This window comes from Chamaea fasciata, unplaced genomic scaffold (genome assembly GCF_029207755.1).
Source record: "Chamaea fasciata isolate MVZ Bird 193981 ecotype frontalis unplaced genomic scaffold, bChaFas1.0.hap1 SCAF_6, whole genome shotgun sequence".
Taxonomy (NCBI): Eukaryota; Metazoa; Chordata; class Aves; order Passeriformes; family Sylviidae; genus Chamaea; species Chamaea fasciata.
The window spans coordinates 26,025,734-26,052,530 of NW_027094091.1; the positions used below are offsets into that span (position 1 = coordinate 26,025,734).

The following is a 26,797-nucleotide window of genomic DNA, read 5'->3' on the forward strand; positions in this document are numbered from 1 at the left end:
TGACTAAACTTTTAGTTTTCTAATCGTACTCTCTTCTTCTCAGCTTTCATAAGAAAGCATGTTATGAAAGAAAACGTTTGTGGATATCTTTATGCATTCAGAGATGGAATGCAAAGAAAAATAGATAAAACAAGCAGTACTTACTAAAGGTTTGAAGTTTTGCTTCTGGTAAAAGGTCTAGATTACATATGTCTGATTTCTAAATAGTATGTATTCTGTTGTACTCCAAATCCCATCCTCTGAAATTCTCTGCAGGTCAGTTGAAATTTATAGGAATGTACAGGAAGAGACAGCAGTACCTCAGGGGCCTACCAGTGTGTATCTTGGAATAAAAAAGAACTCCAGGTAACAAAGATGAGAGCAACTTCTGAGAGTAATTGTACTGGATTCTTCAGCAGGGTGGAGACTCCAGTTTCCTCTTACATATATATTCCTGCCTCGACTCAGGCACAGTGACTCCGGTGTTGTTACAGAGCACTCTAAAACCTGGGAGCTGCAGTTCAAACCTCTTGGGCTAAGCAAAACCTGAAATTGTTATCTTCCATTTTCAAAAACAGTGTTGCAGCTACAAGCTGAGCAAAAGTTGGACACACCATTTGGTTTTGAACCAGAGTTGATGTTATTGAAACAAGTCATTGCAGCTTAAGTTTACAGGTAACCAGTTCCCACCCGTCTCATTCACACAGAACACTGAGAATGTTCATGGTACTCTGCTGATAGTGAGGGAGCTATGTGGCCCCAGAGAGAGAGGTGCTAGCTGTTTTGATGCACCCCCAGGGTTCAGGAAGAAATTCTTAGCTGCTCTCTAACTTGGCTGCTTGGAGTTGCCTCATGATGAATGAAGAGAATGTAAAATTTTAAGCTGAAGCTGAAAAAAACCCCTATAACTGGAATGCAAGAATTTAAGTATCAACAGCCCTGAAACATGATTTTTCTCATGTATGTAAAATGACATTTGTTTGCAGGATGTACAGAAGGACCTTTGGACCAAAGTAATATAGCCGTGGAGCAAGTGTTAGAGAACAGACCTTTTCACTTCAACAGGGAACATAGTATGGGTCCATGGGACCGGGAGATTAAAATGAGCTGAACTGTTTAATGAATAGTGCTTTGAAGCAGTTCGCATAATCTGCAGCTGCTGCTTTCTGCCACTTGAGGTCCTCTTTTTTCCCTTGGTATTAGTTTGCTAATACCAAGCAGGAATAACTCACAGGTGTTAGGTATTTTCACTGTAACTCTGAGAATGAAAAATCTTTTCAGAAGCATTACACAAAGTTCTGTTGACTTGGGTATCCGTTACCTCTTCATGTCTGCAAATGATTTAGAACTGTGATTGCTGGGCTTCTTGTAGGCACTTCGTTAATTTTCTTACCATACCCTGCACTGTGCTTTGTTGCTGCTCTAGCTGCTTTCTTAATGTTCAGCAAATTCTTCTTTGTAATGTTTTTCTTTTCAATACAATTCTCTTTCCCCTCCGACTTGTAAAACACATCATGGCTTGTGATTCTGGTGCCTAAAATTAACTTTCAAGCTTGTTTCTAAGCAAAGCAAGATGAATAAAAGTATTCAAAAGATACACTGGCTACAGCAATCTGCAGTCTTATATCCTTTGGAAATAGAGTTTCTTTTGGAAATTCTTTCACAAAGACGCATCTGCACTGTTTCTGATAGTGAAGAACATACAACTAAGTAAATGGCTCCCCTTTCTCATGTTATCCAGTATTTTTCACAGTCTATAATTCAGGGTTTTTAATGTGGTTGCCGTTTTAGCTATCAATTTAAAAAAGCAACGCAAACATTAAAAGAATAAACAATGGCAGTCTTTCTTCAGAAAAAAAGAAAAAAAGTCTGCAGTTTCAAGTTTGTTCTAACAGTGTGTAAACAGGCAGATGCATTTACTGCCACTCTCCACTTCCATGCTTTGTTATTCCTCTCCTTTCCATGCTTTGTTATTCCTCTCCTGTGCCACTGATGGGAGCACTTGCACATATGTGTAGTAAGCCAGATCTGGATATTCAGCTGGCTGGGAAAACAAGTAAATAAACAAAACTAAAAGAAGTGTCGAGGGGTTTGTTTTGTTTAGGGATTTTTTTGCTTTTTGGGAGCATTGAGGACAGACGTGCTCTTTGACCTACCTTGCTGTTTAGCTGTCCAAGTGATTAGACTGGCACAAAAGAAAGAATGCCAGGAGCGTTAATATTAAGACACTAATGGTGGAACGCCATTAGCTTAAATTGTCTCTGTCCATGTGGTGGTTCCACCCTGGCTAGATGCCAGATGCCCACCAAAGCCACTCTATCACTCCTCTGTGCAACTGGACAGGGGAGAGAAAATGTAATGAGATAAGAACAGGGAGAGATCACTCACCCGTTAGTGTCATGGGCAAAACAGACTTGACTTGAGGAGATTAACTGAATTTATTGCCAATCAAAATCAGAGCAGGACAATGAGAAGTAAAACAAATCTTAGGAGCACCTTTCCCCTACCCTTCCCTTGTTTCTGGGCTTAACTTTATTCCCGGTTTTCTACTCCTCCCACACAGTGGTGCAGGGAGATGGGGAATGGGGGTTATGGTCAGTTCGTCATATGTTGTTTCTGCTTCTGCTTCCTCCTCCGGGAGAGGAGTTCTTCAGCTGCTCCAGTGTGGGGTCCCTCCCATGGGAGACAGTCCTACACAAACTACTCCAACCTGAGTTCTTCCCATGAGTCGCAGTTCTTCATGAACTGCTCCAGCATGGGCCACTCTTCCAAAGGGTTCAGTCATTTTAGGAACAGGCTGCTCCAGCATGGATCTCCCTCAGGGCCACGAGTCCTGTCAGGACCCTGCTCCAGTGGGGGCTTCCCATGGGGCCACACCTCTCTTTTGGGCATCCACCTGCTGCAATGTGGGGTCCTCCACAGGCTGTGTAGGTGAACCCTGTGGAGCTCCACGGGCTTCACCAGAGTCTGCAGGGGAATATCAGTTCTGCCACCTGGAGCACCTCCTCCCCTTCCTTTACTGACCCTGGTGTCTGCAGAGCTGTTTCTCTCACCCTGGCGATGATTACATCTGTGCATTCCCTTTTTTCCTTCTTAAATATGTTACCATGAAGGCATTTTCCCCATCATTGATTTGCCTGTCTTGGAGCTGTCTGGCCTTGGCTCTGTCAGACATAGGGGAAGTTTCTGGCAGCTTCTCACAGAAGCCACTCCTGTAGTCCTTCTGCTATCAGAACCTTGCCAAGCGACCCAATACAATGATTGATCAGCCATGACCTGATTGATCTGCTCTATGTAAAATGAAGCATTTCTGCATTTTATAAACTTGGGCTTCGGAAAGGAAACACAGGCCTGACTTTGTAGCATCTGTTGGCTTGTTGTCCATAGTGGTTTACAGCTAGTGATAACAAAGGGGATTGTTTATAACTTCTTGAGGTTGGAATGGAAGTGCATGTTTTAATGGGCCTTGTTCTCCTGGGGCAGGGCTTTTCTGGCTGATGCATGAATCCCCTACTTAGCAGGCAGAAGCTAAGAAAACACAGTTTCTTTTATGTGTCCCTATGGATTTCTTTGCAGATCTCACTTTTAACGGTTAGGGATTATACTTGTGCATTCAAAAATAAATTGAAGTTTTGCTTGTCAAACCTATTTGCTTTACAATTTAGAATGGAAGTAGTTATAGAAGCTGTAGTCTAAGGAAATATTTTTAAGGCCAAGTAGTATCTTTAATTTCAGATTAATATAAATGGGGGGAAAGTACAAACCTTTCTGTTTTCAGATACAACCAAAATGGGCTTTTCTGTGCCCCCTTCCTTTATATCTGTATTAATTTACAACTTTGTAAGGCATGGAAGAAGTTCTCTTTTTGAACACATTTTTGTTTTGAACTAGCAGCCTGCATGCTTTTTATGGTCAAGTGAACAAACAGATACCCCTAAAGGAATTGTTCCTCTTAAACCAGAATTAGATCAGATGAACTGCTACTCAATGGTGCCCCTATTGGGTATAAGAACTTGGGATGACACATACTGATGTGAATGTCTGGCATGTGGGAGGTTATAGAACTACTAAAGAAGTGAAACCAAACCTAGTTTGCATTGCTTCATGATTTTTTTTTTTTTTCCTGTGTAAGTTTCACAGAATCACAGAATGTTCTGAACTGGAAGGGACTCACAAGAATCACCAGTCCCGGTCTCAAGTAAATGGTTCATACAGGGACTGGACTCCAACCTTAGGGTTATTAACACCAACCAACTGAGCTAAAGAAAAGATGGTGAAAATAGGAAAATATCCTGAGACAGAGGCAGGAAGTTCTATAGAAATGATTTCAACGAGTTCATGAGTATGGAAGAATTTCAAATAATGCAAGCTTTCATTGCTCTGATGTGAGTTTTAGTATATGACTTGAAAAGTGGATTCATTTTCTTGTGGACTGCATCATCTTGTCTGTAAAACAGGCAGTGGAAAACATAAGCAAAATAAATCATCAGTTAATTCGGGACTGTATGTTAATGCATTACTCCAAAGGGGCAATTATCTTAAATCTGGCACTACTTCAGTTTCATAATCCTTGACTTTCTTTTAACTTAACCTCTTAGCAGAAGGGTTTTTTTCATTACTCAGTTCTGTCTTTTTAATCCTTCACTGTGCACAGACGCTGCTCTAGCAGTCTCTTCGCATCTGTGTTTCAGCACCGAGTAGTGCCAGGGATGGAATTTATCCCCGAAACGACACGGGATGCTGAGCTCGCATGCTAAGCAGCAATGACCTGCAGGGTGTCTTCCTCTCCCTGCTCAGGGATGGCGACCTCTTTATGCAAGGAGGGGGAAAGGAGGGTGGCTCCCGCGCTAGATTTCTAGGATCGAGAACAATACCGAGGGACATGAACCGCTGTCATCGTCCCGCAAGGAGCACTCTTGGCCCCACGTTTCCCCACCGCTCATCCTGCCGCTGCTCTAACATTGACCTGACACTTGTGTGCTTTCGGCTGGCGTTGGCAGCTTGCTATTTGTTCTCCTTTGGAAGAGGGGGATGGAAGAAATAAGGACGGAAGAATAACTCTAGACTAGCCGGAGATTTGGCCACACCGCGTGGGGACCACGGAACAAGAAAGTGCCGCAATCCGGCCCCCCCCCCCGCCCCGGGCACTCCCCGCCCGCCCGCCCGTGGCCCCTGCAGGGCGGGGCAGCCCGGGGGCCACGCCCACTTCCCCAGCTCAGCCAATCTCATCAGTGCGTAGGCGCGGCCCTTGGTGCCCATAGCCAATCAGCGCCGCGGGTGACACAAAGTGGTATTCTTTGCACGCGCTTTAAAGGCCGGGAAAAACTGGCAGCGTCAGAGCCCATTCAGAGCGGAGGGAGGCGTGGCCGGCTCGGCCTTCTGCCCAATGGGAGACCGGGGAGATGGTGTGGGGCGGGCGGGGGGAGAGTGGCAGGAGTCTCACCCAGTAAGAGGGCGGGACTTGCCGCGTCCCCCGGCAGCCCGGACCAATGGGCGCGGGAGGTGGGCGGGGCGGGGGTGTCCGTGCCCAGGCTCTGGATTGGGAGCAGGGCAGGAGCCGGGCCGGGTCGGCAGCGTGTGCAGCGCTGCACGAAAATGCACTCGGATGCCGCCGCTGTCAGTGAGTAGCGCCGTGGCCGGGCCCGCCGCCCGCCGCACTGCCCGCCCGAAAGAACCGCCCGTCTGGGGGCGGCTTCTCTTGACCCTGACCCGTGAGGCTTGGCCGAAAGCGCCACCGGGACTCCCGATGCCGGGGAAGGGTTCAGGCCCGCGGGTGTGGGACTGCCGCGGAGCGGGGCGGTGTGCGCGCCTGGCGGTGGGGCCCCTGCGCGGACAGCGGGAGCTCCGCCGCCCTCGGCGCGCTCCCCCGGGGGTGGGGGCGGCAGCGGGCGGGGGCAGCCGCACCGGAGAGGGCCGGGGGCGCTCGGAGGGTGTGACGCAGTTTGCCCGACCCAGCTGGCGAGCGGGTGAGGCTGCGGCCGGGCCTCGTGGCCGGCTGTGAGAGAGCCGGGACTGCCGAGGGCAGCGTGGGCTGCGGAGCTGCGTGTGGAGGGGAAGACGAGCGGAGGTGAATTCGGGGGTTCCGCCGGGCCGGTGCGGGAGAACCAGGCTTCTTGTGCGGGGGACTTGAGCCGCGGCGCATGGTGGGAGGTGGAGTCCTTGCGATGGCGGCCCCGCGCAACGAGACGGCGGGAGGCGGCGTGGCGGACTACAACTCCCAGTGGGCCCTGCGGCGGCGCGGCGCGCTGCCCCCGCCCCGCGGACCCCCGGCCGGACCCGCCGTCCCTGCCCGCCCTGGGCAGCACAGGAGGATCGCGCCTCCTGTTTTGGAGGAGCGTAGCGAGGGCTTTGTCTTCGCAATAGGCTTCCTGGCTGTGCGTTCCGAGACCGCCTGCTGTAGACGGGTTGCGTGGTGCGGGGTGTCGCACATCTGCGTGGCCGTGGGGTGGCCGGGGTTCAGGGACAGGCACCGTCCGCTGGAGAGACCAAGCTGTCGTCCCGAGCACAACGCTGCCCTGCCACAACGACGTCCCTGTGAAATCTCCCAGGGACATGTTCTCACTGCGAAAGGAGTTGCAGCTCTGAGATGCTTTATTACTGTTGAACTCGCTTGTGGTAAAGATAATGAAAATTGAAGCTTTGGTCATGCCTTAATGAAGGCTGGTCCGACTTTTGGACAAAGTCCTGAAAGCAGTGGTGGAAAGAAATGCTGCATAATGCCTGGATTTTCTTGAATCCTTCTGTGTCTCTCTAAAATGAGATGTCGTACAGGGGCAGTCTGGTAAAGGCTCTAGCTCATAAGGTTATATCATTTTTTTAGTGTTTCTGGTTTATTTTACCTTTATATTTAGGGATCATTATGTGTTGGTGGTGAAGGCTGCCACTGAAGCAGAAATAATTGCCTCATATTAGAAATGGAAGGGTGATTATTCTAGAAAATGCCTTCTGTTCAGTGTCTTTTGTCATGTGCCCTATCCAAAAAAATGCAGGTCCTCATTATATACACATGTGAGTTACAGTTAAGATATTCCAGGGCCCCCTCACGTAGGATGTTTAGACTACACAGTAGTTTTAAATTGTTTTTAATTTTAACTTGTTTGCAGAAAATAGGAAAAGTACTCTTCCTTAGCCTTCAGCTGTTACTAGCTTTTCATTAAAAATGTGCTGTGGAGTGTTCAAATCTTACGCCTCAGTTTTTGTTTGTTTTTTTTTTTTTTTTGCTTGTAAATGTGTTATTTTAAATAGATATGGTTTCCTAAATCAGCTAATTTAACTATCTGTAGCTTCATAGTGGTTGGGTTTTTTTCATTCATCTAAATGCCTGAAGCAGGAAGTGTTCATAGCATAGCTTTGCACATACAGAAGCTAGCTTTTGGTAGTCTCTTGACCCAAAGTTCGTTTTGAGCCACCTTTTGATCCTTCTTAGATCCTTATTTAGTCTTATGATATAAACTTCATTAATACAATTTGCTCAGTTTTACTTTCTGAATACACACCTTTCATGTTATGTGAGGAAACCAGCTTTCCCTTTTTCTATTGAGGATGTTTGCTTAAAAGTTTCTTGTAGTTCCTGTAGCTATAATTGGAAAAGCCTCCTCTGTACGAGACCATGCAGTAGGTTGAATTAGGCAGGTAAAGTTTTGGTGTTTTTTTTTTTTTTTTTTACTGCTTCTCTTAATTCTGTTGCATCAGGGTGAGCTCTTATTTGTGTAATTGCAGCACTTAATTTAAATTTATTTTTGTCTGAGTACTTTTTGTGCTGTTAGTGAATTATTAATCCTGTGTTTTCTTTAATTCCCCTCCTCCCACACTTTCTTTGCAGGTATTGAAAGCAAAGACTTTGGGCTTTTTCAAAGCATTAGTTCCTAGTTTTGTGTCTTCAGACAAAAGAAGATAACTTGCTTAGTTTGTCTGTCTTGTGCTTGCCAAAAAGCATAGCACCAGGAGATACCGTACATCCTGTGAAAGTGTTCAAGTCTTGTATCCAATTTAAATATTAGAGCATTTAGTAATTGATTATTTCTTCTACAATAAGTGAGACTACTAACGGGGGCTTGAAGCAGAACCCTTAATTTAAATGTGCCAGCATTTTTGTTGTACTCACCAATTAAATTGTTTTATTCAGAATCGTGGTCTGATGTTAAACAGTATTTTTACTTTTGGCTCATAAAGAGATAGAAACAACTATCAATTCATTCAGTGGGGGGCGTGTGTATATACATAAAAAATTGTGTGTATATATATACATATATATATTTATACACTATATATATATAGTTAGAGCTGCAAGGCTTTAGCTTGTCCTGGGAACTGCCTGGTGTGAAACACTTGATGCAGATGTGTGTCTGCTAGACTGTGGGACTGGGTCTGCTGCAGCTGCTCATTACTGCTCATTAGCTGTAGATTACTGCTTCCCTTGTTCTGTTGGTAAAGTGGTTTGTAGGAGCACTCTCTAACCCACTCAGTCAAATGTATCTGGGTTAGCTCTTGCCACTTACTTAAGCTGTCTAAAGTGACAGGTTGATTTCTTGCCTGAAGTGGGTTAGAGAATGTGCCCGTAGCCTGTGCTGCTGGCAGAGCTGTGGGGTCAGTAAATTTTGGCAGGGAGGAAGAAGCAAGCAGCTGGGACAGTAATGATTTTGACTGGTATAGCTGTTCCTATGCAGTTGCAGCTCCATCGTGATGCATACCACATGTGCATAGTGCTGGATACTCTAGTAGTGTGTACTTGACAGGGTTGCATTTCTGCTGAATTAGCTAGAGCACAAGATACAGAGTTGGTATTAGCTGTATGCCCTTTGTAGGATGCCAGATGACACCTAGTATGAACTTAAGAGTAATGCTTGCAAACAGCTCTCAGGTCATGGCAGCCAGTGATGCAAAAGTAGCTCACTGACACTTGTTTGAGTTAATCTGATGGTGGAATAAGTGTTAGACTGGAAGAACACTTGTCATCAACAGAAGCAGATGTTTTGCAGCAGAAACCTACTTAGTGTTAGATCTCTGCCGTATAGCACAAAACACCCAACCAAAATCACCCCTTCCCAAGCAAACCCAAATTCTGCCATGGGCAAATTGTGCAGAGTATTTTATTCTATATGTTAGTATAGCAGAATTAGCCTAGCTCTTATTTGTTCAATCAATTTAAAGTAAATGGAAATGTATTCCAATTAAACTAGCACTTACACAAATTTTACACTGTTTAAATTGCTCTAAAATTCTCAATTAACTTTGAACTGCCGTAGTTCTTTTTGTAAACAAGCCCTCAGATTAGGGTCCTCCAAAAACAGATAGGTAGAATAAAGATTTGTTCCTGTGGGGACAAAAAGGAATTGCACTTTTTCCTATCCATGTAGCACATAATGATCTTAAAATACTTTGTTGCAGTGGTTGTTCTGAGTGGTAACACCAAATGTTAAGAGTTCAATGTGAATGTTTACCTTTTAATGATTTTTGTGTGTGTAGTAACTCCTACCATATTTTATTGCTTGGGTTTGGGTTTTCTGTAGGGTTTTTTATTTATTAGCTTAAGTCAGTCTGTGTTTTGCTTCAGAACATTTTAGGCTGTTCTGTTTGGAAAACGTGCAGAAATTTGCAGCTGTGGGTTTTGGATACCGCTGGTGTCAGCAGTAGCTCTGAGCTTGGTGCAGTTCTGGGTGCAGGCGGGCAGGAGAAACATTCTGCAGTATCGTGTCTTTAGCTTCAATGGCCAGGTCCTGATGCTCCTTAAGATAGGTTGAATCATCCCATCTAATTGCATGTCCTTACTTTCCAAGCTGGAATTCACTTCTGTTTTCCTTATTTCTGAATCATGCCCTTTATTTGACCACACCAAATCAAAGGAGACCCTGCTTTTCATGCCTGTTCTCTGCCTCCCTTGACCCAAGGCTTGTTGTCACATGGTGGACTGGGAGAAAGGATTCTTCTTCAGTTTGGCCCTGGTGTAGGGTGTCACTGCCTTCAAGGATACAGCTACAGACACATGAGAAATACATTCTTAATCCTGTCTTTGACAGGAATGCAGAGTCAGCTCCTAACTTCTCCCTGCTGCAGTTTGAGATTCTTAGTCTTCAGGTGTGTTGTTAAGTTTTAACACTTAACTACTTTAACTTAAGTTTTAAGTTGTAAATAAGACTGATGTACATTTTTCTTTTGCCTTCTGTATTTAGTAATGAATACAAAAATTTTGGTACCTGAACATGAGTGTTGAGGGCTTTCACCAAATGTAGGTGTCAGATCTGAACTTCTAAGTTCATTAATCAATTCATCATTCATCAATATAAATTGTATTGCTGTTTGGATAATTCTTTAAGTAGACTACAGAGCATAAAGTGATATATTTCACAGAAGATTAAATTATTCTTTTTTAAATGTGTAAAGTTTATTTAAAGCTAAGTAAGGCAACAGAACTTTGAACTATTACTGCCAGTACTACTACAAATTTTTTTCTAGTTCTATTAGTTGAAAGCAAGGAAAGTAATTAAATAAAAGCCTAAGCATGCTATTTTAATTTTTAGGAGTGAGTTTGCCTGATGTGTGTGTTCTGTTAATTTTTTTTCAGAGAAGTTTACAGGTGTGTCTTAGCAGTAATAAGAATTACTACCATGTTTTTACTACTGCTATTTCTGTATTTAAATTTTGTATATATGGTATCAATTAAGGATGAATATTTTTAGGCTTACTGTTGAAGTGAAATTTTGTTTAGGTGTTCTATTTGCTTAAAAAATTAGAAGCTTTTAAAGGAAAATTGGAGTCAGCTGATCACTTTTTTTTTTTACTACTATTGTTAATTTTTTACCAGGTTTTTAATAGATTGTACTGCACCCTGTAGTTGTGTTTTGTCCAAGCTTTAAATTTCCACAGCAGGAACTAAGTTAAAGGTTTTGTTTGGGCAGGTATGTTTGTTTTGTTTGGTTTTTTTTTTTAATAGTTGGGCAACACATTGCTCCTTCTTATAAATATTGGGATTTGGCCTTTAAAGTTTTTTCATTTCAGATAGGAAAGTAGAGGTTTTGAGTTCAGTTTACCTGTATGATTTGCTTTTATTTAAGATACATTGAAATTTTTGGTTTTCTTTATTGTATTTGATGTGTGCATTAATGGGAGGGTGTAGAATGTTTTTTCTCGACTTAGTTATGGAAGCAAGCCCAGCTAGCTCTTGTTTCTTTTACCTCTCTGTAACTCTCAGGTCTACAGCTTAAACCTTAATCTAAAATGTTCTAAAAATATTTTTAAAATATTTTCTTTTTAATTTTAAATTGTATATGATTGTAACTAACACTTTAACACTTAACTTTAGCCTTTAACACTTAACCTTGTGTTAATGACAAACTGCAGACAAGGTTTAAATTCCATGAAACTAGGTTGGCTCTGTCATTTCTTTCCATTCTGGGTTCTGGATTTGCAATTATTTTACTCAGATTTTTTTTTAAGCCATGACATTCTGAATTGCTGCAAAGTATTTAATACTATTTGGAATTTTCATTGCTTCAGACCTCACTGAAGATCTGCTACTTTCTGCATGAAAAATAATTTAATCAACAAAATACATATGCTTGTTTGACATACACCCCTAAAGGCATAGCAAGCTTTCCACATATCGTCTTTCACTATTTACAAAGCAAGCGGGTTTCCTTCTTCTGATTTGAGCTCAATAAACTGTGTGGTATGTCAGAATCTTAGAATGGCTTGAATTGGAAGGGACCTGAAAGATAATCTAGTTCCAGTGCCCCTGCCATGGGCACAGATACCTTGCACCAAGACCAGGCTGCTCAGAGCCCCATCCAGCCTCACTCTTCAGGCTTGTGGTGTCCACAGCTTCTTTGGAAAACCTGTGCCAAGGTCTCACCTTCTTTCTCACAGTAAAAAATTTCTTACTAATATCTAGTCTAAACCTACTCTCAGTTTGAAGCCATTCCTCCTTGTCCTGTCACTGTGCACTTCTGGAAAGTCCCTCTCCAGCTTTCTTGAAAGTTCCCTTAAAGTACTCTAAGTGCGCTTAAAGTGCTGTAAGATCTCCCTGGAGTCTTCTGTTCTCCCCACTGAACAACTCTATCTCTCAGCCTTTCTTCATAGGAGAGATGTTCCGTTCTTCCAGTTGTGTTTGTGATCTTGCTCCAACAGGTCGGTGTCTTTTGTCTGCTGAGGACCCCAGAGTTGGATACAGTTTCTGTAAGGGGAAAAAAAAAAACCAGGCCAGTTCATGTGCTTTGAAACTCTTGTCTTCAGGTGAAAAATCACACAAGATGGCATTATTTGTGTAAAGTTCGTACAGTAAGCTGTTGAGTGTGTAGCTTCACGTGATGCACTGCTCCTCTCACAGTGGCGCTGGGATGGATGGGTGGAGTAACCTAGCACATGGCTGCTGCCACAGGGGTCTGTCGTGCTCCCGCTTCAGAAGACCTTTCCTGTTTCTTCCTCTAACTCAACTGGTGTTGCAGCTCCTTGGTGATCTGATTCAGATCATTGGGCTGGCAAGGGTTTGTTTATTTATTTTGTGGATAAGATTCCAAGTGTAGTGGGCTGACCAAGGCCCAATTTGGAGGCTGCATCAGCACTTGTGGAAAGTTTGGGAGGTGGAGGGGATAGAGTGTGTTCCTGAAGAATACAGTTGCAGCCAGCTGTCCAATTGCTTGCCATCTTGACCACTGTTGATCATTGCTATTTTTGCTAATTTCCCAGATTGTGTTATTTGAGCATGGGAGTTGCTATTTTTTGGATTTTGTTTCTTAAAACTCCCCCCTTTTTTTTTTTTTTAATAGACTTTTTCACAGTGGCATAGGATACTTTGTGTATCATTCTTGAAATACAGATAAAGCAAACACTGACCCACTGACCAAGTAAGAGAATGACCTGAGCTGTAATTTAACTTCCCTAATTTAATGGGTGCTGCTTGTATTTGCTTTTGTAACTGTAAAAGAAACCTGTTTTCAGTTTTAGATAATATCCCTACACTGTGCAAGCTTCTCCTGTGAAAGAAAAAAAACTTTGGACTCTGGTTCTCCATATTCATATAATGTATGGTGTGATATTTCTTTTGTAAAAACTAGAAAATATATTGTATAACCCTGCTAAGTCCATCATAATTTATGTAATCTATTTTTGAAGCAGCAGCTTAAAACTGTATGGATATTTCCAGTGGACATGTAAAACATTCAGGCATGAACTATGTTTTGAAGTGCCTAGGAATGTTTTGTTTCAAAGGTAATACCTTTTTATATAATCCTAATTTTAGAATATCTTTTCAACCATTTTTAAGAGTGCTATCTAACGTTCATATTAGACTAGAATAAATAAATATTTGCTTAGTGTTCTCAGCTTCTTACCTCGAGATCTAGCTGGTTTCTCTAATGACTCATGTTCTTTGTAGATTTTAGGCTAAGCAGCAAGGGAAACTGTAAAATTCATATTCCAGAAAGTTTAGTCTGATCTGTCAGTTAACAAATCTAATCTTATCTTTTAATCTTGCCTTCCTCAGAATGGCTTTTATGTTCCCTGTCGTCCTCATCCCAGCTTGTCCCCCTTTCCTTTTGTTATTTCTTACTGCTTTACTTGAATTGAGGGTTGACTAAGAAACTCAGGATTATTTTTTTCTTGTGGAATGGTTCTGCTTAGTATTGTTTGACTAGCAAAAACAAGCACTTAATGCAGGAAAAACTCTAGCACCCTGTTCAAGGTTCAACACTTTCCTGTTGTAGCTTGGTAAGAAGATCTGGATTGTCTTTGACTTCGTATGGATAAGGTTAACTAAAGTTGGAAATTCTGCCTCTGGTACTTCTGACTTAGAGCAGTTGTATTGCTGTGGTGGATTGGGGACAGCATGTTAAGAAATAGGTAGCAATTAATTAAATGATACTCTGGCTAACATAATGAATGAAATATATGATTCCTAAAAGTATCTTTTGATTTTTTTTTTAACTTACTGTGACAAGAGAATTCCACAGTTGTTGATGTCTGTAACAACTACACTTAGAGCAGGCAGTTTCTTCAGTTCCACTTGGTAGCTTCATAGCAGTGTGGTTCACTGACTTGGCAGTCGGATGTTTAATGATGACTCTTGTTTATCTGGGTCATCTTAAATGTATCTTGAGAGCATTCCTTTGAAATGCTCTGGATGGAAATAAGAGAATCATGTTTTTTGACCTTACTTGCATCTTGCATCAGTTGCTGGGCAGGCAAAGCCAAATTGAATGTCTCATATTTGAAATGCTTTATTGCATTAGCTGGGTAGTGACAGTAGGCACATACAGAAGCTTTTCACTTATAGAAGAAGTTTGCTTGGAATACTTTGCTTATCATACAGTACATTTCTCTAGAGTGTTTTGGCACATGAGTTCTATTGGGGTAGCTAATTTATTTTTAGTTTAAATGGAGATACTCTATAGTAGTTGGCTGTCTTTAAGCCCTCCTGGCTGGTTTGTATTCAGCTTCTGAGATTCTTCTTGGTTTGCCTGCTGTCTGGCTGGATCTCAGCTGTTTTTTTGTAAATTACTTACTTTCCAGTTTTGTTCTTGCCACATTCCCAGCAAAAATAGGGAATTCAAAAGAATAGGGAAAAATTAATTTGTTGCTCTTTAGCAACTGAGCAAACTCAAGTGTTTTATATTTGTAGCATGGAAGCAAAATTAACTTATATGCTATGGCTTCTTCCAAGAAGTGTCAGAATATTTTATTATCACGTTTTTTGGCTCTTGTATTAACAGCTGCTGCATTGTGACCTTTGGTTTGTTATTAAAAAAGCCGTGTTTCAACTGTGCAAGTGTATTCTAGTCACTTGTTTTTGCAACGGAATTAGTATAAAGGCAAGCACATGAGTATTAATAAAATCAGTTTTTTAAAAAACTTAGATTTATATTAATGATTTTAGAATGTTACATGGTGCTTAACTTGGTTTGGGAATAGATGAAACAAAAGGACTGGGTAACGTGAAAGTTATAATGATTCCCAATGGAAAGGAAAAAAGGGTGTAATTTTTTTTAAATTCAGCCATGGTTAGCTGTACTTCTGTTCTGCTGAGGGTCATCCATGCCTTAAGAAAAATGCATATGTAGGATATTTTTTGCAGATTTCAGTTATTCTACTCAAGTGTCGAAAATGTCAGTGCTGAAAGTGTTGAGATGACTTTTATTTTATAGTTCTGTGATGATTTTATTTAATAGCCATAACATAGGATGATTGTGACTGCTGCATCTGGAAACCAGAAGTTAAAAACCATTTTTTTTTCCTCCCTCTAGATTTTCAACTGAATTCTCATCTATCAACTCTGGCAAATATTCACAAGATTTACCACACCCTCAATAGGCTGGTAATGACTTGCCATTTTCTCTTAGCAGAATAGCTAGGGCTTTGGTCCAGAATATTTCATGATTGAAATCATAAAGTGATTACACTTCTAGAAATTATAACTGCCTTGTTGTATGAAAAGCTGTTGGGTTTGAATTGGTGAAGAGATAAACAGTATTAGTAAAAGGTGAAACAATATACTCCAGAGGTCAGAGTGGAGTTTGAGCTTTGTTTGGACATTGGATTTAGATATTGCCTCCACACAAGAAGCTTTCTTGGATACATTAAGTGATGGTAATCATCATAGTTATCCAATTTCCTACAGTTCTTCTGGAAAACATACTGAATGAGCAAGCTGTCCTCTCATCCATGCAAAAAGTGAAACAAGGTTTTTTTGAAGGCTCTCCCTGCTTACATGTTCCGTATTTACGTTTGTTTTATTGCAACCATAGCTGGAAATGATGATACAGCTTCTGTGTGTACACTGAAAATTCAGTGGAAAAGACCCTGCCTGCAGAAGGGTAACTTGTTTCCAAGATTTCAGTTGTTTTTTAATCAGTTTCCTTTGGAACACATATGTATGTTTATCCTTAAGCAAAGACACTTCTGTGCTAAAGGGTAAATTCAGTCTTTCTAATGCTGCATTTATTGGTGGAATTGTTCAATACAATAATGCCAATTCCCCACCTAATGGGTGGTTATTTCTACTCTTGAAATAATTTGATAGTTTTTGACTGAAAAAAAATCAAAAGAATTTATCAAATTCAATTTACTTGAACTTTTTAGATAAATTTGTGAGGGTAACTTTAGGTAAATATGAGTGAAAACACAAAGACTACAGTCTTAGGTAGATGATCTTTAAGTAGTTAGGTTGAATGTTAATATCAAGTAAAAGTTAAAAATAGTACAGAAGAATGAAGATCACCATCGTTTAACTGCATCATTCCCGTTTCTTGCAGAATCTGACAGAGGACGTTGGTCAAGACGATCACCAGACAGGTATTTAATAGGGATGGAGTAAAAATAAATTGAAGCAATTTAAACACATGTTATTAAACAAGTCTCTCTGACACAACTAAAAACTGTTTTAGAGGGCTAAAGGAGTTTTGGGGAGCAAGTGCTAGGGTTCCTTAGGTTTTTTTTCAAAATAGGTGTTTGTGCTTTTAACTTATTGAATTGTGAGGGACTTGAAGAGGTTTCAGCAGTATCTGTAATTTTAGTATCTCTTAGTTTTTGAAAATTTAATGAAAAATTTCTCTCACTCCTGGGACTCAACCTTTTGGGCCACAGAATATCCATGTTCTCACAGTGTTTTGACTCTTGAAAGAGCATTAGTGAGAACAGAGCAGAAGCAAGACCTCTTCTGGCTGTTGTGATTCTTGTGACCGAGTTTAAATGCTGTGCTCCAAACAAACAGCTTTTTTCTTGACTGGTTCTGATGCAGGTTATTTCTGTTTCTTGTGCAGATTTTCAGTCAGTGCCTGAGTACTATCTATTTATAAGCTCATATCTGTGTTTTGTTTGATGAAATATCATTATTTTTGAGGCCTTCTTTTCAGTTGCCTGGTGCCAGCTTCCTGCCATTCTTGATTTGTCAGCATTTGAGCTTTGTGACTTGATGTTTTTGCAAGAGTTGTTACCTCCTTTTGCACTTTCTACTTGTGAGCTTGCAGTTTCCTTGATTTTTTTCTTTCCTTTCTGTGTTTCAGGTGTGATACCTGAGGAGGGAGGGAAATAACTTACTGGCTTCAAGCCCTGATCACTCACTCAGCAGAACTGTTCTTTAAAACTGGTCATGTCTGTCCCACCATCTAACTCAAAGCTTTTTCACTATCCTGAGGTTATGGCTATATTTGCTGATGTTACCTTGAGCATTTAGGAAAGTGGAGAGAGCTGTCAGCTCCTCCTGGAGATTTCTGGCACACACTTAGAAATTTAGCACAGTCATAGCCTAGAGCAATGAGAAAAGATGCACAGGACTGCATTGCTTGGGTTGGGCAGAGCTCACTTAGGGATTATGCACCCTCCTCTGTACAGCAGCAGGTGACTTTGTTTCATACTTGAGCTGGGTAAGACCCCAGCCACAAAAGGCTTCTCTGAAACACTTTCCTTCAGTGTGGTTAGTGATTTGGTACTTGAAATTAGCTCATCATGTAAAGGAAAAACGTCTGAAAAAGAGGTTGTGACAGATAGTTCAAGATAGTTAGACATTTTAATGTCCATATTTTAGAACTGATGTCCTCTCCCATCTCATGATGGAGACCTGGAATTTTCTCCTATGTGACCCGGGTGCTCTAAACAAAACAGCTGCATACTGATTTCATGTATGAAAGTGTGTTCTATAATCTTTATTTACTCTTGATCACCAAGACCTGTTGTAAAGCATTGAGGTAGTTCCCTTCTGTCACTAATCAGTAAGTGTTGATGTATTTGAGGTATTTGGAATTTGTCATACTTTGTGCCTCTCACTTCTGTCATAAAGTATAAGAAATTAGTCTTGGCACTCTCATTACCTCTATTAGAAAGTGCTTGAGCATGTTACTGGCTTTGATGAACAGTTTTATATTGACACTGATGGTATCCTATTGGCTGCATCGTGTTGTTTGAATTAAGTTGTTTCAAAAGTTTAAATGTGCCCGTTGAATGAGTTTGGGGCACAAAATCCCACTAATAAGGGTAATTTTTTACAATAGTTGTAAAAGAACCTTTTAAACCACAAATATGAAATGATAACCAAAGTAGAGGTTCATAATGCCAAGTTCCCCCCTTATCTTCAGATATTATTTCCACTATTTCTTATGCTTTTGCCATATTTTATGTCTCCTTGTAGGAAGAGATGAAGCCTAAATGTTTGCACAAGTTCCAGGCATGTTCACTTGAAATGTGTGTTTGATTTGACTCATGAGGACAAATACACATGCAAGGAGCTGTTTTGGCCATCGTGAATGTAGTACAGTGAGGTCTCCTGTTTCTGTTTTGTATGGGACTTAACACTTCTGAAACATTTACTTGGAGAGATTCATGTGAATCTATAAAGAGCTACTTTTGCAAATTGTTTGACTTCGAAGTGCCTGAACTATTGGAACTTCTGTTTCCCAGTAAGAAGTTGTCAAGACCTATTAATTTTGTTATACAATTTATAGAACTGCATAGGTGCTGTGAAATTAAGATTTTGTGTCTAGAACTCATTTGAAAGTAAGATCAAGAATTGTTGCAGAAGGTTTGAGTGTTACCCAACCCATATCAAGTTTTTTTATAGTTCTGACATTAACACCAAATCTTCTGGCCCAGGCCTTAGACTTAAATATTGCTGTTCGTTTTCTGCCATAAGTATCATGGTTGTTGTCATTACATTGTGGACTTTTTTTTGGGGATGACTTAATACATGCATATCTAAATTTGGTTGAGATTTCTAAAAGCTATTTAAAAAAAATCTTAGGTTAATATTTATTAGTAATAATAATATTAACTTTTAAATGCATATTACAGTTACTTCAAAGCGGTTGTTTCTAAGCTAACAAAAATGTATTTGACACTTAAATTGCTTGAAACAAATTGTATCTTTTCTAAGTGTTAGCCAGATTTCCTTTCTGAAACCAGGCCTTAAAACATCAATTCCTTCAGTGATTTGAGAGTTATGATGGATCTTGTTTCAAAATTCCAGTCCTCTACAATGATTAGTCTCATGTGCTATCGTTCAGTATGCATATCTATCTGAAAAATAACAGAGACTTCAAATGTCATGGGCCTTTGCCTTTTCACCTGTTTGTAGATGTAAGAAAGTAGGCGTTCAGATTCTGTAAACAATTTCTTTTTTTTTTTTTGTATGTATATGCATTAACTTGGAAAACTTGCATTTGAAATAATAGTTGTTTTTATGTTATAACTACAAATCCAGCAGCTTGTTAGTAGCTTAAAGTCATGATTTGATAATTAAATTGTGACTTACTTACCTAGACTAAAAGGTCCTTAAAAATTTGCTTCCTGTTGTCACCTGGCTTGTTTAAAACAGTGAGGAATTATCTTCAACAAAAAAGAAGGCTTCATTGCTGTTTTTGAAGCATTGGAGGGGGAGAAATTCCTTTGCCTCTGCTGGTTTTTTCTTTTGTTATATTAGAGAAGAAACCCCTCTTGAGTCCGGAGCAATTCTGTAGTGGGGAATTCAAGACAGAGAAGATGATTTTTCCTTTTGCAACAGGGTTGCAAGTTGTTTAATGTTTTAATGAGTATCTTAGTTTTCTCATCTTGTGTCTGAAAATTGATGGTTGTTAACTGTGCTTGTGATTACATTATTAAGTAAGCAGCTATATCTTCCCAATTGCTTCAGCATTCACAGTTTCTAATTATTTTTCCTCTGAAGCATCCTTCTACTGAAGCATCAGAAGAGCAGGATTCCTCACAGGCTTTATCTAGAGAAGGTGAAAATTCCATGCCTGTAAATCATTTCTGTAGGGACACAGCTTGTAGAGTTCTTCTTCATTGACTTTTTTTTTTTTTTTTTTTGTTTATTCTGGTTTTGTTGCTATTCTAGGACCATCCCTCCCTTGTGGGTTTTATTTTGTATATTGTTTTAAAGTTCCTAGGGTGAATTTTAGCTCTTGAATTGATACTTCCTTTTGGAAGCTTTGTCTCCTGTGAATTTGGAAGTATTGAACAGGATATTTGGCAAACAGCATTTAAACTCGGCAAGCTTTTGGCTGGTGGTGGTCTATTCAGCAGCCATTTGGAGGCTCTACCTTGCAAATGCTAGCTTCAAGTGTCAAAAAACCAGTGAGAACTAGGAGGGTTCTGCAAGTCTTGAGTTGAGGCCTAGGAGTGAGAAACTTTGAAGATAATCACATCAGTGAAGCTGCACTTGGTAAGTAAAATTCTGTCAAATTTGCATGTAGTCAGGGGAAGCTGCATGTTTGTTTGCAGGTGGTCAGACCTTTGGGAAGTAAAGTTAGTTGTGCACTGCTAGACCTAGAAATTACATTTAGAATTACAAAGCTCGCTATAGAAAAGGTTAATTTTGCAACTTAGTGAGCTGTATTGTAAATTAAGAAATTGCAGGAATTCAAACTAAAAAACCCAAACTGATAAGTTTTAGATTTATAAGAAATGAAAGAAATACTCTTCTGCTATTACAGAGAAATTCTAACTGCACTTCAAATTTAATACACCAATTTTAGCAGCTAAAGATATGCTTTGAAAGTAAAATCCTTACACTGTGTGTTTTAGTAGTTTAGAGATTATTCAACAGCTGAAGCCTAGTGAAGACTTGCTCCAAACCTCAGTTATTAAGATGTAAAGTCTCTGAAAGCATTTACAATGTGTTTGTCCACCTGCTGTCTGTGTGCTGTCAGTGTGTGAGGGCAGTGTATGTGTGCATTTAATAGCCACCTACCAATTTCTGAGCTGTCTCTTTTCTTCCCTTTTCTGTCAGTTTGAGAGCTGCAACTAGATACATTCAAACCAAAAAGGGTACAAGTTTTTCATGGGAGTCATTGGAGAAATAGGGTTGTGGTGAATTCTGTGATCAGTTTAAGCCTTTAAAACAAGTTCGCCAATCTTCTTAAAAATATCCTGTAGTTTAAGGAGGCGAAGAGTCCAAGCAGGAATTCTTGAGTTAAATTCTTTGGTTTGTATGGGGTTGCAGGTCTGACAAAATGATTTCTCTGTTCTATAACTGTTTTATTTTACTTCTGTTTATTTTATTTTTATCTTTTGCTGTGCTTCTTTTTTCATAGAGGCCTTGCATATTTCTTTTCACAAACAACTGACCAGTAAACTGCGTGAATTTGTGTGGGGTGAGGGGGATGTATTTTTTTTCTTGCATTTTACCAGCATCCAATGCCTGTTGCCATCACAAATGGATTTTTACTTTTTTAAAAGAAGGGTGCTTAGAAACAATCCATTTGCTCTCAAAGGAATGATAGCTACAGGTTATAGTCAAGTAAATGCATATTTTTCCAAAATATCTGTTCACTATGACATTTTCATTTTTTAAGTTCAATGTGTGTCTTAAGTCTGTTGACTCTTTCTAGCCATCTGTTAAGTCCTGCTGTCATCTTAAGTGTTTTAGTCTGTGTAGGCTTTCACTAATACTTACTGGCAGAGTCTTTAGAAAATTGATCTAAAAGATCAAGTATCACAGGTTCAATAACTTAGAATACAGTTTTTCAGTATCATTAATGTGCAGGCATAATCAGGTGGAACAAATGACATTCGGCAGGCCAGGTTCCTTAGTTTGTTTAATTTGTAAAATGCATTGGGTGTACTGTGAGTTTTTTATGGTCTCTGGCTTACCTGTTTCAAATATATCTGATATTGTTGAGAAGAAAATAAATACTGTTGTCATTAATTTCCTTTTGTAATGCATTCTGGACTGAGCTTCTAGAAGTATGTTCTTTTGACACAGCCATTGTTATTTTTGTGGTAATAGTTTATGGAGTATAATACTTGAAAGTTTTTTTGATGACTAGTTAAATTGTAATTTGAATTTACAATTCTCTTAATTCTCTTTCAAAAAGACAGTGTATGGCTATATTTTCCTGGGGCAATAATGGGATGGGAGCTTTAGGGTTAAAAAAAAAAAAAGACTATATAGGATGAATTTTTTGAATTGGAGAGTATTTCTTGAACTAGAGAGATGAATTTTCTTCTTAAGAGATAGAAATGAATGTAAAGACCAAAGAAGGCATGTTTAGTGCAAAAGCTTTATTAGTTGAAACCAGATTCATCTTGATGTAAAAATTGGGTTGAGCATCTTACATAATACTAGAGAAATACGTACTTTCTTACACGTAAGAGTTTCCATGCATGTTTGAAATAACGTACGTGTAGCAAAGCCTGTGAGGCTGTAAGGTTCCTTACATGTGTTTCTCCTATAACAGGAGAGAGCCTTTCAAAGATTCGAAGAATAGGTAAGCAAAAGATTGCTGTCAGTATTTGTTGGGAATTGGGCCTCTGATTTCAGTCTGTTCCCTTGGTGTCAAAAAGCAGTCAAAATGTCATTGCTTGCTTCTGTGCTGTGATGTAAGATAAAAGATTTTGCGGACATCTTAATTGAGCATAGCTAAACTTGGATGCTGTTGTAGCAAAGAGAAAGGTAGCTTAGAAATGCTGGAGTTCTTAATATTTTCTTGCAAATTTCTTTGGCATTGCTTTATGTCTGGATTTTTATACCTCACTTCTCTCTTCCTTTCCTTTTCAAATTCTCTTTGTAACACTTAGAGCTGTGAGAGCTCTTCAAGCTGCTCTTACACACACCTTTCTCAGGTGTTAGTGTGGTCTTCAGCATATGAAAGTAGGACAAAATTTTGCCTGGAGTGTTAGCCTACTGTTTTCATGAGACAGCAAAAGCAATTTGATGACATGCTGTGATCAGAAGGGTAGGTCCTGTGCTCTTTCTTGTGCTAATGTACAGAAAGTTGTTATTCTTTTTTTCTTTGGTTAATTATCTACAGGTTTGGTGAGCTGGATTGGTGCACTGAAGAGTTACCAGAGACATAGGAGCATGTAGCTGAGAGAAGGGGATGGAAAGACTTCTACCTTATTGGCATCAGTGTCTTGAATTGGCTATTTCCTACATGGGGACCCTCTTTTTTTTGAGAACCATTCAGTCCGAATAACACAGCCAGACACGCATTTTTTTCCCTGGTGGTTGCTGAATGTCTTTTCCTGTCCCTGCAAAACAACAACAACAACAACAAAAAAAAAAACTAACTCCCAAAAAAACAGATAAAAAACCTCTCACCAATAACAAACAAAACCTTTCCTACCTCTTGCTCTCTGTATCACAAAAAATTTGGGGCTTAAAAAGAAAGGGTTCTGTTTTCTAGAGGTAGGTGTTCACTCACATCTGTATTTCAAAAAGCAATGATCAAGTCTTAGAAGCTGAGATTTGAATAAATGACTAAAAATAAGGATGACCTTTTGAGGACTTAAATACTTCTTTAGAATAGTGTCAGTTCTTGACTGCTGTTAGACTGAAGTAATGCTAGTGCTACTGTACATTTTGGTATAGTACTTTTTACCTTAATGGAAATCTGGTCATAGGATACCATGTAAAAGTGAGATGGATTTTGCTATTGAAAGGAGACCATTTCTTTTATGATTTTTAAATCCCCTAATTTCCTTCCCTTTCCTTTTTAATATGCCTATTAGTGGACACAGTTTAACTGGTCTGCAACAGTTTCATTTCTTTGTGCTGGTGTTTTTAATTCCCTCTGTAGGAAGTCTTCGGTCTTGCAGTTCATCAGACTGCTTTAGTAAAGTGATGCCTCCAAGGAAAAAGAGGAGACCTGCAGCAGGAGATGATTTATCTGCTAAGAAAAGTAGACATGATGGGTATGTCATCTTACCATGGGCTAAGACTGATGGAATATCTAAAGTTGAATAGCTGATATATCGTGTGTTTAAATACTAATGGAAATTATATTGACATTTGCTTGGTTTCTCAATGTGGAACCACAGCTGATGATTGAACTGTGGGATATTGATAAGTATATGTAGGTTCAGTTTGCATCTCACCATTCTCTAGATGTACAAGAAACATGTAGAGAGCTTCTACTTGCTCTAGTTGCCAGCTGTCAAAATACATACTGCTTTGCTCAAAAACAACTTCTAAGAGATACAGTAGTAATTTCCCATATACATGCATAAGATCTGGATTGGGTATTAATCAATCTCTAGCCTGTCAAAAAAGTGAATGTAGTTATAGTCCACTCAGCTCTTGAAATCCTGCTAGTCTCTCCCTGTTATGTTGTGATTTGATAGTGAACATATAAGGGGGAGTGGCCCAGGTAGTGTGATAGCCAGTGGTTATTGAGTTATTGAGTGGTTCAGTGGTTATTGAGGTGCTTCTCACTGGAAAACAGAAGCCAAATAAGCTATAGAGTGTGCATGAGCAGTGTGTTCTTTTGGCATAGGTATTGGATAGCTGAGACCTCTGCAAGTGTTGGATTTCAGTATGTCTAGTGTGTTAAGTGAGTCATTTAGAAACCATTGAATGTTTTCCCCGTGTGCAAGAATCACTTTGTGGACTAAATTCAGAATTTGAGGCAGTACAGAACTGTACACTCCTGCATGATAGATGCAGGACTGTTCTAATGTTGAAAAGTGGCTGATACAGCTAGAAAGTTTGCTTGGCGCTGCATCAATCAGTAGAATTTGAGCTCTATTATATATTCATTTATTACTGGTGTCTCAGAAAACACATGCTTCCATAGCAAGTACCTTCAGGGAGGTTAAAAGAGGCATTTTTCTCCTAACTGTCAGCCTGAAATCATGCTGGGTACTCTCCTTTTTATACTCTAGCATGAGTAAGAAAAATACTGGTAGCCAAATTAAGCCTCTGGTCATGCCCCTATAACTCCATTGTGTTTAATGGGGTTGCACAACTGTAACTGCACTGGAATTTATTAAATGATCTGTTGGTGCAGAAGAAAGAGAGAGAGTTGAAATCTCTTTCATTGCTTTGTAACGCTAACTAGAACAAAAATGCAGTTCATGTTCCTAATATTTTTGTTGCTTTTCAGAAACAATGAAATATAAAAGCTAAATAGTTGATAGAGAACATTACAGCTTATTCAAAGATAGGTATACAGTGTGGAAACAATATGAGGACAGACCATTTCTAGAATATAGGGAGGTTCATAAAACTGAACTCCACCTACCTTAGCCAAGACACTGATGACAGAAAAAAAAGCAACCTCCTAAAAAGTAAGCTTGCCTGTAAGTAAGGAATACTGGTTTGTGTAATTACATAAGAAAATGATAAAAATCTGATTTTTTTTTGCTCTGTGAATACTAGATAGTTGTTTTTAAGAGCTTGTTGAAAATGTAACTTGGAGGATTTTTTTTATATCTGCCTCAGTTTATAAACCAATGGATATAGACTTCATTTGACTGCCATATGAGTGCTTATTGAAAGGAAGACCTCAGCCTGCTTTTAGAATTGGAGGAGAAAGCAGATCTGCTAGTCATGAACCACGGGGAAATATCCTCTGACTTCCTGTAAAGGTTTTTGAGCTTTCTCTGCTTCCTAGACCGTTTCTTTTGTTTTGGTCTTCAAGAAAACAGTTTTTTATTTCAGCATGACTGGCAATATGAAATTATATGCTGGATATTCAGCCCGGTCTTGAAGCTTTGTTTTCTTTCAAGGAAGGATTTTTACTCCTGTAATCTTCTGTGAACAGGTTAGTCAAAAACCTGTCTCCTACTTCCATGCTTGTTTTTGTCAGGTGGAGCTCATACCTGTCAAGCTTGGTTTTTGAATCAGACATCTCAGTTAGTCAAGCAGAAATTGGTGTGAAATTGGGAAACTCTACAGCAGTGTGCTGTAGCATACCTAGTTTGTAAAGCCAGTTCTACTTACACTGTGTGCAGGGAACGCCACATACGGTAAAAACAGTAGGGATAGTGGAATGCCAGTTTATAGAATAAGGGGCTCCTAGCCCCAGTTCTCAGCTTCTGGTTTAGAGACAGACTTCCTAGAAGCTGCATTCTTATTAACTCAGGATAAGCCTTCACACAGGGCTTTAATCTGTGTGCATTCTGTATGAAGTGAAGAAAGGCAGTCAGTGTTTGAAAACTTACACAGTCCTCTCCAGAAGAGACTGTATTTCCTAACAGAAGTGATTTGTCACCTCAAATACTTCATGGAATGACATAAATTTTTGTATGTTTCTCAGTTACAGTGGCATATTTATCGGGTTAACATTAACAAATTCAGTAATTGCAAGTCTCGTGTTCTCAGTGTGAAAATACTGGGTAGTAGTCCAAAGATTTTCAAGGGATGTCGTCGTTAATGGTGTTACTGCAGCTGAGACTGAATGTTGATGATTTCACCTGGTTGGTCCATTAAAAAATGTATTTTTTAAAATCTGTAATGGAGTATTTTGTTGGCTGATATTTTCAGTCTTCACTATTTTTGATTAATTCCTATAATCTCTTCAAATCTGATAGTAATATTTTTAGATATGCTTTCTTCCATAAAGTTTCTTTCAGCAGGTCTCTATGCTGAAAGAGAAGATTGTTTAAGTTTATGACTTCAAGAGCCTTAAGAAACTATGTCTTATACCCTTAATTCCAGGCTGTTAGGAATACAGCTTCATCCCAGAAGCATTAGTGAAATGCACAGGCAGTTGAGGAGAAACATTTATAGGAACAATTCTAGTTGTGGTGGAATTATTTGGAAATGCTGGTCTAGTGCATAGACTGATTATGGAAGACTCCAAACATGTTCATTAGTATTCCACCCTTACATAGTAAGAACTTGAATTCTCTTAATTAATCTGCATAGCATCACCATGGACCATGCATGAATGCAGTGTTTCAGTGGGAGGGAATTTTTGTACCAGATGATGTATGATAAAAAGAACTCAGTGTTTTATAGATAACAGTAAGATTTATCTTGCCTTAAAGAATTGCTATTGGAACTAAGCAGTTGAGCACTTGCTAACCTGAACGTAATGACTTGAAGATTTAGTTTGTATTTTCATCTCAGTATTACAGTCTTGACTTTATTGTACTTAAAACTGTCAAAGTATAG

The 26,797-nt window shown here is 39.6% G+C and overlaps 1 protein-coding gene across 4 annotated transcripts in view; it reads left to right on the forward strand.

Moving 5' to 3' along the window:
• Positions 1 to 5,499: 5,499 nt before the first annotated feature.
• Positions 5,500 to 26,797, forward strand: part of DCUN1D4 (defective in cullin neddylation 1 domain containing 4) — a 41,890-nt gene continuing 20,592 nt past the window's right edge. Inside the window, exons 1-5 of one of the 4 annotated variants that reach the window (XM_066185730.1) lie at positions 5,500 to 5,599; positions 15,213 to 15,283; positions 16,221 to 16,260; positions 22,137 to 22,166; positions 23,478 to 23,592. In XM_066185730.1, the coding sequence (XP_066041827.1) occupies positions 5,575 to 5,599; positions 15,213 to 15,283; positions 16,221 to 16,260; positions 22,137 to 22,166; positions 23,478 to 23,592 (281 nt within the window). In that variant the 5' untranslated portion in view covers positions 5,500 to 5,574. Of the gene's footprint in view, positions 5,600 to 15,212; positions 15,284 to 16,220; positions 16,261 to 22,136; positions 22,167 to 22,803; positions 23,087 to 23,477; positions 23,593 to 26,797 lie in introns of those variants that run through there. The other 3 variants (XM_066185731.1, XM_066185733.1, XM_066185732.1) reach the window with 3 other exon arrangements.